The following is an 11,626-nucleotide window of genomic DNA, read 5'->3' as shown; positions in this document are numbered from 1 at the left end:
TACAAAAATAAAGTAAAAGGGTTTATTTTACAAGAAAAAAAGAATAAGGACTAAATGTGTACATTTCAAAAAGTATCTTACCCTATCAAGTCATTATCCCTAAAGTAATCACCCGGTGACATTGATTACGTGGCTATATCAATAAATTTTGTGTCGTTTTCTTGGCCACGCCTGTTAATCAACATGGAAACCAAATACCACGTTTAAACACGGATAAATCCAATACTTTCCAATTCGATTCATTTTTGTGTACAAAAACATTCTTTACGGATTAGTGCTTTTGAGAGTTATCAGTTCATCTTTGCTAGGGATGTCAACGGGGGCAAACGGGACGAGGATTGCATGCCCCGCCCCCGCCCCCACCCCCGTTCCCTCGCCCCCGATTGATTTTGGGCTAACTTATTTGGGCAAAAAGAAACTATTTTTTGGGTAACAAATAGATATTTATAACATAATTTTACATGTTACAAACAACTTTAAAACATGTTTTTTGTTGAATTTTTATACGTAAAAATCATTTTATTGTTTATTATACTTATATAATTAATATATGTCAATTTATATAATTTGTTAACGGGGCCCCCACGGGGGTTTCGGGACGGGACTACCAACCCATGCCCCCGCCCCCAAAATTAAAACGGGGGTTAACCTTTCCCCCGTCCCCGCCCCCGTCCCCGATTTTTTTTAACAAATGCCCCCATACGGGACGGGGCCTCCACAGGATCGGGGTCCCACGGGACTTTTTGACATCCCTAATCTTTGCACGCAATATTCAAAAAAATTGTGTGTACATAATGATGAATGGAAATCCAGATATTGTGTACAAAAAAATATATATTTATCGATTAGAGCTCTTGGGAGTTATGGGTTTATTTTTGGTGTGGTATTCAAAAAAACTATGTGTGCATAGTGATGAATGGAAATACAAATGTTCAGAAAGTTGATCAACTTCAATAGAGTCTTTATGACAAACACTTATTATTTTATTATCAAGAATAAACCTCATATTTTAGTTTTTTTGTTATCTAGGCGAAATCATATTATTTTAAAGTATTATGAAGTTTTTTTTATTGTAAAATATTCATTATCACCATATTATTAAGGTTTAAATACTTCAACAAATGATAAGATTTCAAATAGAAAGTAATAATGCAAACAAAAGACAAGAACATAGTCTTTAATATGGTTCACACAATCATAGTGATCACTATGCACATAGCCGAACAGGAGAGAGATTTTACATGAATTCAGACGATATATTTGTATAAGCAAAAGACTTAAAATCTGTCAATAAGACCAATTCCAGAAACTCTAACAAATCTAGGTCATGATGTATTTTGATATTGAATATGCTAGCCTACGAAAAGTTTCTTCTGCGGGAATTCGGACCCTTTTTTTCTGATCCTTCGATAAAAAGATTCATTCTCTTCATAAAAAATAGGAAGTAGAACCAATAAAACCAATAAAGATGTCGTTTTCCATTCATACCTGGAGTTGAATACCCCATTCAAGAATTGTTTTGGATCCAATCCATAGGAATCAATAGAAAAGGCAAATCTCTTATGATACACCAGATCCGGCTCGGTTATTGATAGAGTGAATAAATCTATCAGTTCTTGAAATCTCTCTTCTGATTCAAAATCGTGGTGTAACGTGTATCCTCCCCTAGTCCGGTCATGGAATAGATGAAATAAATCAAAAAATGGATTTTTGTTCAAGAATGAAATCTTGCCGACCAATGTAAGTTTGACTCCACATTACCCACCTTGTAAAAGAAAATTAGTGATAATTTCATATGATTTTATACAAGACTATAAATGAGTCTGGTTGATTCTATTGTATAGTATGACTAATTATAAATTATGTATTTATACATAGAAAATAGAATAAAAGGGTAAATCGTCACAAGTTCTATAAGGCTCACTAGTTTTATACTTCAAGGAGCTCAACTCAACTTAAATCTTAATTGATATTCCCAAATTGACTCCACTTTGGACTTTGGTTTACAGGATAACCAAATATATAAGTTCGATTTGGTTATTTTATATATAGAAATCGAACCGGGCTGAAATACCAAAAGGCCAAAACTTCAAGGCATACAATACTACAACATACATATGAAAATGTTTAGCTAAAATGTACATAAATGTTTGTCCAAAAGAAAGAATTTCCAAATCCAAAAAGCATGCAAAGATTCTAAGTATAAAATACATGACTAACTGTGTAGAGGTGGTGACACACACACACACACACAACTATTATGGTATATGCACATGAGCCATTTTATTTTAAAGAACATTTTTTAAAAAATGAACCACCACTCAATTCCGCTTCAATTCCCAGCTGGCAATGACCCCATCCCATGATGAGCTGCCAATCATCGGATCAAATGGATGCCAACTGCAATCTCTTACAATTTGGTCATGGTATTCCAGCCTTGCTACCTGAGCTCCACTCACCTATTTAAATCAAAAGTGTTGTTAAATATATTACTAATATACAACTCTTACATGTAATTCAAAAATTAACTTACCATATCATAAATATAAATGTGGGCATCAGCAGATCCAGTGTATATGTACTTTTGCCCAGTGCTGCCAACAGATTACAATTATATTACAAACTATATGCATATTAACTTTAATCAATCAATCAATAATAATCTGGTAACTAAATAAAAAGTATACCTGTATGATGGTGAGAAGTAGCATCGTATGAGTGTTCGCAAGACTCTGTGACCTCTATATGTACACACTGATAAATCATTTGGATGTTTTCTGTTTCTTAAATGTGATGGGTATTCCATCCATCTATAATCCCATTCAATGTGTCTAGGAGGGGCTATACTAATATTGCTGCATATATATAAAAAAAAAACACATTTTGCTATTTTTCAACACTTGTATATCAAATGCCATAGGATAGACAGAATTAGAAATACCTGCGTGCATTTGAGGACATTTTCCTAATATCCCAGAGTTTAATAGCCTGATCTTTTCCATTTGAAATCAAATAATGACCATCTCCATGACTATCAATGAATGTAATGCCTTCAAGATGTCCAGTCAGAACACCAGATTCTATTCCTCTTGTCCCAAGGCATCTTCTATCCCATACCTAAACCACAACAGACTTAACTCAGATATGCACATACATACATACATATGACAAAACTAGAAGAATTTACCTTACAAAGGTGATCATCACTCCCAGAATATAACACATGACCAGCTTCATCAGCAAAGCAAACAGCATTAACATCAGACTGCAAGGTAAACATGCCATAAACCATCAAAACAGAAAAGAAGCCCAATTCTTCAAGATGATCAACTTTAACTTGATTCTTTGTATAGCCTTTAAGAGTATGAATAATAAATAATACTTGTGATACAAAATGCATATTTCATAATTCATACCCTGTGTGCTGGTATGCGAACATTTAACTTGTTGGCTGCAAGATCATAAACATATATTGAATCATCACTACTTGCAGCTACAAGTTCTCGCCCATCAGTTGAAAATTTTACAGAGAAAATCCCAAATGAGTAATCATCTTCCTCATCATCATCATGACCAGAAAAATCCAGACCTTCATGTATCTCCTGCATACAGACAACACTTCAACTCAACCCATTTGAAAAAACAAACAGAAGTTGTGGTAAGCAAAAAAAAAAAAAAAAAAGATTGTTACAAATACATACAGTCACATTTGCAACAGACTCGGTCATAGCTGATCCAATGTTCACAATATGGACAATAGGGGACATACTGGAATAAACCTGCAAGAATAAGAATGTCAGTGAGAATGAAACTGGAACATCAATTCATGTTCTTGAAAATCAAACAAAAATCATACTACTACAGAGTACAGATCATGAGCATCAATTAGCAAGAAAACATCCTTACTATATGTCCTGAATTTATAGGTTGTTTCTAAGTTTCAGTGTTTGCAGAGACTTACAAGAAAACGTTGGTCAGGTGAAAGAGATGTATCTGTTATTGTCCACCTTAAGCTTCTGGCACGGATGTTTTTTTTAACTTTCCAACCATTGTCAACATTATATATCTTAATATCACTATCCTGTACATGTAGAAAATAACAAATATTATTACGAGATCAAAAGAAGAAACAGTAGGGCTCCATTGGAGATGATTGCATATCGTACCTGAAATCCTGCAACAAAAAGAGTCCCATCTGCTGAAAACTGTGAGACATAAGCACAACTTGTCATTCTATCGATCACAGAAGGACCATTAACTGGCAAATATCTGCTCGAGAGGTGACAACGATCTGCAGACGTGAATCTACTTCTCCCGGAGTAATTACCCTCTCGACCTGCCAACATTTTAACTGGGGAAATAGGCATTCCTTCTGACTTTCTGGGCAATATTCGGCTATAGAACTGATGGGGTTTTGACTTAAGCTTCGTAACCACTCCAATCTCCGGTAACCCTTCATCAGAGGCGGCAATACCGCCTATCCCACTACCACCATCCCGGCCGCACTGACGAATTGACTTTCTGGACCTACTCATTCTTTACAGGACTCAATTCCTAAATTACAGGCTCAGATACGATATTACACCACCGTTCAAGAATTCACAAAATTATTGGTACTAGATAAACTAGTAATTACCCAGTATATATTTAGTTATAATCGACTGAAACTGGAGCATCATAAGATGAAAAAGAAGACGCTGATTTCAGATAGTTTATCTAGGGTTCAAGATTAACAGGCGATTGACACAAACAGTAGGTGAGGTGGAAGAGACTGCAACGTACGATCGATCATCTTTTGGATTGACGGCGAAGGAAGGGACCATCCATGGGGTTTAGGGTGAGGTGAAAACCCCAGAAAAAATTGTGTTGGAGGTAGGAAGTATGATGTGTTATTGTTTCCTTCGATCAACAGGGGCGTTGAAGTGAGTAATTTGAATGTATGTATGGGTAGAATCGATATGCGATTTTTCTTAAATTTGACAAAAACGACATCAATCGGGGAAAATTGGGTACTGATCCACTTCGTCAAGTACTTTCCATTACCCTTTTCATACTCCTTTCTCACCAACGCTTTTTTAACTACCCATTTTTCAACGGTATCTTCCTATAAATACTTTCATGATTAATTGATTTTAAGGGGTTTTCGATTTTCTTTCTCTTTAATAAATGAAAGTTTTTTTGTCATTTGTTAAATTTTTAAGAGTTTTGCCAAATGTAATTTTGTGAGAATTTTAGAATTATTATTTTCCACTTGTTATCTTTTTAGAATTTCCATTTTTTAAAATAAAATTTCATATAAGGAAAGAGAATCATTTTATTAATTTGATAATAAAGTCTCATAAATACTCTAAAGAAGATTTGATTTTCTTTTATAAATGTTTTAAAAGATTACATTATGATATGTAAAATTATTATTTTATAAAATATTTAATATTTAAATATTGATATTACATTTTTATTTTTAATAAACCCGTGTAATATACGGATCTCACAACTAATATATAATATAGATCGCAATTTAAGCTTTCGAGAAATTATTTCTTGTTGTAATATATCTCTTTTATATGACATATCTTCTACTATCATATTAAATACTATATTTTTTATCACTTACAACATTACTATTACCTACTTTTATTATTGTATCAAACTTTATCTTCTAAAAATAAAATTGATTTTTAATAAAATGACTAAGAAAATTGTTTTTACTTATTTTTGTTTCAAATGTTTGATGAATAATTAAATAATTTGCTTAACTAATGTATCAAACAAAACATTCAAGATTTATAATATAGTAGATTGTTTGACTTAAGACAAAAAAAACAAATACAAATAGGTTGAAGGTGACTAAAATTCAAAGATTTTCCATAAATTGATGAATACAAATATAAAGAATTCTCGCACCATTGACTTAAATATTAATAGGGTGTGGATTACAAAGGCAAACATAATAAATAACGAGGCTTTCAACTTCTTCAAAAGAAAAGTATCACTTGTAGACCGCAGCTCACAAGCTCAAACTTCCATATCTTAGAGGCTCATGATTGAAATTTCTTGGAAGAATCGTTCATCGTGGATGAGATCAAAGAAGGCATGTGGTGTTGCGACAATGAAAAATGTCGAGGTCCATACGACTTCTCTTTTAAGTTCATAAAGACTTTTTATGACATTATTGGGGGAGATGTGGTGGAAGCGGTGAAGCACTTTGAACAACATAAATGTTAGCTACATTTTATGCACCCATTTTGCACGTCCATATCGTATTGCATTTGAGTTCTTAATTCTTGCACTTGGTTAACAATTGAGGCATTTGCCTATTTTATTTATAGTGTCTGGCACTACGGGTGTTCAAAAATATTCGTATCTGAAATTTTAAATCCGAACTATCCGAAAAATCGGATATCCAAATTTTCGAATATCTAAAATTCCGAATATCAGATTTTTCGGATGCGGAATTGGATAGTGTTTTTCTAACTTTTAGGATAATTCGAATATCCGATATCCGAAAATTATGATTTTAGTTTATACATTTTTTGTTATTTTAATCGCATATGTCTTATGATATGAATGTTAATAACTAAAATATATTCATAATACCCTTAATTAAATACTTATATTACTTCATATGCCTTTCTAATTTAAAGACTTCATATGCCTTTCTAATTTGAACAAAATTTCAAATATTCGGATATCCGATTTTGGTATCCAAGTTCGTATCCGAAATTTCGAATATTAATTCGGATAATCGGTTATGAACACCTCTACTTGGTACTTCACCACTTTTTTTGAATTGTGTTGCAGGCATTGTGGGTATGCAGCGCAATGGAGGCGAGCATAAAGCATGGAGAGAAGATGAATCGGATGTGTAGCAGGAGAACATTTGAAAACAAAACTCAAGTCGTTGCACATCATCATATCAAAGGATTACGTTTTAAATGCGGTCCATGTTACACCAATACGAGTCATGTTTGTCTTCATCATTTATTTGAGCAACACAACTTGGGTTGAAGGTAAAATAAAGACGAAATAAAGATCAAAGGCCAATTGAAGTGTCAGCCAAAAAGTGCGGTTTGTTGCAAAAACTCATGGCATGAGTTCAAAAAGCAGGTCTAGTAGAAAAGGGCACAGTATGGCACAAGAACGTGTGTTTCTCTCGAGAGCGATTACCAATTGTGCTAAAATTGAGGAAGTTGGCTCATTATTGACAAAGACGGTTTTTGGAGCTACTGTGGGCGATTTTGGTCAGTTTTTGGAGTTCCCGGATCATTGCAAACACTAGTAATTTTCGATTGTAAGCATTATACTCTTTTAATTCCATCATCTTGTTTGATTTGGTTTTAGCCATGTGTGGCTAAAAACCCTAGTTCTAGTTTTTGTTCAAAACATGTTGATCATTTGATTTGATGCATGTGACTTGATGTTTGGTTTAAGATTCTATTCTAGTGATTATGTTCTTGTTTTAACTAAAATCCTTGAATTTGATTTATGTTTTATTGGCCACTTATATGGATTGAGTTCTTGTGTAATTAATTAACTTTTAGGGCACCTAATCGTTCTAAAAAGTTAATGTGAGGTAACAAGCAATATGATTTCTTATTGTAGAATATATATATATATATATATATATATATATATATATATATATATATATATATATATATATCACATGTTTTCATACTTCCAAGCATGTGAGAAGAAATGAACATTGTTGGGAAGCTTGTACAAAACTTAATGTGGTTTCTCAATACAATCTAAGAGCATTTTTAGGTTAAATTAGTGAAGCTAGGTTTGATCAAAAAGCATGTTTTGATTAGATAATTTGGCAAGCGAGAGGTATTAGAGCGTGTTAGTATCTTTCAGTACCAACATAGAATATTAATCATGAATTGCAAGGCAAAATCAAGTTAAATGTATTAGCCATAAATAACCATTTGTAATATTTGAGTGTGTATTATGTAATTACCCTTTTCTCTTGTACCCAATGTGTAAATTATTGTTTTATGAATATATTCTGTCTCCACCTCTTTTTGGTGTCGAGATTTTCCAAGATCACATGGTATCAGCCTAAAAGTTTTTCTTCCTCTCCCAAATCTCTTTTCTTCAACTCTAATCAGTCTTCTAACCTTCTAATCTTCATGTCTTCTTTATCTCCCCCTCTCAATGGAACCCTTCCCATGGCTACTATTCTTCATATGATCACTCTAAAACTTTCTTCCACTAATTATCTACTCTGGAAGAATCAAATGGTGCCGCTTCTTCAATATCAGAATTTATTGTCTCATGTTGATGGCTCGTCTCTTCCTCCATCTAAAACCATTGAATCTAATGGCAAGTCTGCACCAAATCCCTTATTTTCTAAATGGTCTTCTACAGATCAACGTGTTGTTCTGGTTCTTCATGCCTCGTTATCTGAAGAAGCAGTTGCTGAAATCACTGGTTCTTCATGCCTCAAAATCACACCCACCTGAGTTCACGGCCGTGAAATCATGTATGTGTGTGTTATAAGGCTGTAAACTCCATAAAATGTTTACTCTTGGGGAGTAAACTCAAATCCCAAGTCCCTAGTACCATATCACGTCTGTAGATGTCACCCGGGTCACTCCAAACGCTCGTTTTGAGGTGTTTAACCTCGTTGGAGTGTAATGTTCCATATAATTAGTGATTGTAAATCTAATTGGATATATATGGACATTATTACATTTTACATAGGGACATCGCGAGTAATCAAGCCCCGAACCAACGTCTAGTGTCCGAAACTGTCGCATTCCCGAGTCTAGTGAGTTCATACCCCTACCATTTTCACTGTTTTTAACTGTTTTTAGGGGGGAACACAAGCAAAGTACAAGGGTTTCTTGTACTCAAAACTTATTTTCGTGTGTGTGTTTCACATTTCATATGCTTTTAACATTGATATACACAACTGATAACCGTATGAACATGCAGATCACGTATCATATTATTTGTGAAATGGGTTTTATAAACTGTTATGTTTTATATATTTCACAAATGGTTTTCCACATTTTATCAGTTAAAAGCATGACATTAGAACATATGAACATGAAACTTGTACACTGTTTGTCCTCGGTAACACTCCATAGGGATACGCGAGTGGAGGACTATCATATTATTACTAGTAAATTTGTTATTCCTGTATGATTGGAGACACGTCCTCGGCGAACAATCCACAGAGATACGCGAGTGGAGGGCTACACCCATAACCAGAATCTCTGGGATTTAGAGACCGTGACTTGAGTGTATAGATCTATACGGGGCTGACTACCCTACACCTGGCTGCTAGCTACAGCCGAACCGAAATGGTTCAATGGTGACGAAAGTCATAAGGATGTGGACTACTTATTGCCACAGGTTCAGTCTATCGTATGGTTATGGAAGTCGCAATTAGGATAACAGAGATTTACGTACAGTAATAATGAACATCTTTATACACTTCACAGAATAACCAGGTTTCGGAAACATCTTTTACATTGATAACCAACATTCAGGAAAGTATGGGACTTTCCTGGGGAAACATTGGACATAACCACGTTAACAGGAATACATCCTTAACATCTTTTACATCGGTAACCAACAATCAGGAAAGCATGGGGCTTTCCTGGGGAACATTTACATAAATAGAAAAGTGTAACAAACTGGATAACCTTACATCTTTTACAAACGGTACATACCATCACGAAAGTATGGGACTTTCCTGGGAATCCTTTGGTACACAACCAAATAAGTATAACAAAACAGATAACCTAAATGTACATTTTCACAAGAGTAAACGTGTTCTCAGTGTACAACTTTACTTTACATAATGTGAAACAACCAACCAACCTTTTTAAGAAAATGTGGGATTTTCTTGGCGTGTGTTACATTTTCAGAAACAGAAAGGAAACATGAACATTTTCACAAAACAAAAACCGCTTATGAACTTACCAGCGTTATGATGATTTTCAAACTGCTTGTGTTCTCAGGTCATTGATAGAACAGGTACCCGAAGATCCACTTGATCCAGGATGGAGTGCGTACAAGACCCATTCGTTTTGTCTATGTTTATACTATGTATCACAACTATATAATTATATATTTTGAAACAAATGTAAAACTTTTCTATATGTAATGTAACGGTTGTTCTACTTTACTTACTATGTACATTGGATTTTGATACTCAACGTGGAGTCAACCCCGGAAATGTTTCCGCCTTCGGTTTTCGGGGTGTGACAGATTGGTATCAGAGCCCTTGTTTATAGTGAATAAAGTATACCAAACCTTACATGGTATAAAACTATAAACACTAAAGGGCCTAAGTGCTCTGAAATAAAAGTATCTTCAAACTATAAGTATTTTCAAAAGTATACAAGTATACCGAACCGTCGAGATCCGTAACTACAAGTAGAACAAAACATAATTAAATGGGTGTTGTGTACTGCGGTTAAACCTGGGCAGTTATGTAGTCGTGTCTAGGATCAATATAGCCTGGCCAACTATATTCATTCGAGACACGGCCAACATGTGCTTGGGAGTGACTGTGGTATGCGGCATGCCTAAAACTTACCCTAATACCACAAACATCGCGCCAGTATAGTAACGAATCATGAAATACTATAGGAGTATTTCTTGAGCCAATTATTTGTAGAAATCCTCGTTCATGTATAGATCCTTGATCATTCCATTAGCGATAGTTTACCTGCTTTGATAACTCTTTCCTGCTTTATCGCTTATTCAGAATATATATTTGTCATATCTCTCGATCCAATTCGGAGGACTTATCATCCTCTCTTTCTTGATCTTATTAGATCAAGATGCCTCCCAGAAAGAGACCCAGCTCAAAGACCAACAACCCTCCGCCACCACCTCCTCCTGAAATTGATCCCGTGTTATTCCAAACAGCTGTTACCGCCGCGGTGGCAGCTGCCATGTCCCAATTGAACACCGGTGGTTCCGGTGGTTCGGGAGGTGGTACTCAAGATCAAGAAAGTAACCAGGAACACCGAAAGGAGGGTTCCTACAAGGACTTCATGAATGCGAAGCCTTCATCCTTCGATGGCACTGGTGGTGTCCTTTCCTTGTCCCGATGGTTTGAGAAAATCGAATCTATCTTTGAAATTTGTGCCTGTGTTGAGTCCGATAAGGTCAAATTTGCAGCCTGTACCTTCATTGATAAAGCCTTGACTTGCTGGAATGGCCGAGTCAAATCCTTGACCCTACCCGTAGCCAATGCCATGGGCTGGGACGTCATGAAAGAACTCCTCCTTGCCGAATACTGTCCCCGTGGTGAAATGCAGAAGCTAGAGCACGAGCTCTGGAACCTGAAGATGAAAGGTTCCAACATTGCTGCATACACTTCCCGATTCGATGATCTCACACTTCTCTGCCCTGGGTTAGTCACTCCTGAAAGTAAAAAGATCGAGAGGTTTATTTGGGGGCTAACCAATCCAACAAAGGGTCATGTCTTAGCTGCTTGCCCGGATACATATGATAGTGCTAAGACTTTAGCCCAAGCCATAATTGACCACAGTGATGATGTCGAGGAAACCACCACCGCTCCTGAGTCAACTAAAAGCAATGGTGTGAAGAGAAAGTTCTGGAAGAAGAAGAAGGGTCAATCTTCCCAAGGATCCTC

General features: G+C 35.4%; 1 protein-coding gene across 1 annotated transcript; it reads right to left on the bottom strand.

Annotated features, from left to right (window-relative positions):
* Positions 1-2,088: 2,088 nt before the first annotated feature.
* On the bottom strand, positions 2,089-5,070 carry LOC111876380 (LEC14B homolog). The gene is made up of 9 exons (XM_023872892.3): positions 4,167-5,070; positions 3,962-4,081; positions 3,702-3,779; positions 3,417-3,602; positions 3,188-3,265; positions 2,942-3,117; positions 2,688-2,855; positions 2,534-2,594; positions 2,089-2,459 (listed from the first exon to the last, which is right to left on the bottom strand). The coding sequence occupies exons 1-9, from the start codon at positions 4,533-4,535 to the stop codon at positions 2,322-2,324; spliced, it is 1,374 nt and encodes a 457-aa protein (XP_023728660.1). The 5' UTR covers positions 4,536-5,070; the 3' UTR covers positions 2,089-2,321.
* Positions 5,071-11,626: the final 6,556 nt, after the last annotated feature.

The sequence above is a fragment of the Lactuca sativa genome, chromosome 3, assembly GCF_002870075.4.
Source record: "Lactuca sativa cultivar Salinas chromosome 3, Lsat_Salinas_v11, whole genome shotgun sequence".
Classification (NCBI taxonomy): domain Eukaryota; kingdom Viridiplantae; phylum Streptophyta; class Magnoliopsida; order Asterales; family Asteraceae; genus Lactuca; species Lactuca sativa.
The sequence above is the reverse complement of the archived record's forward strand: the minus strand, read 5'-3'. Positions and strand labels throughout refer to the sequence as shown.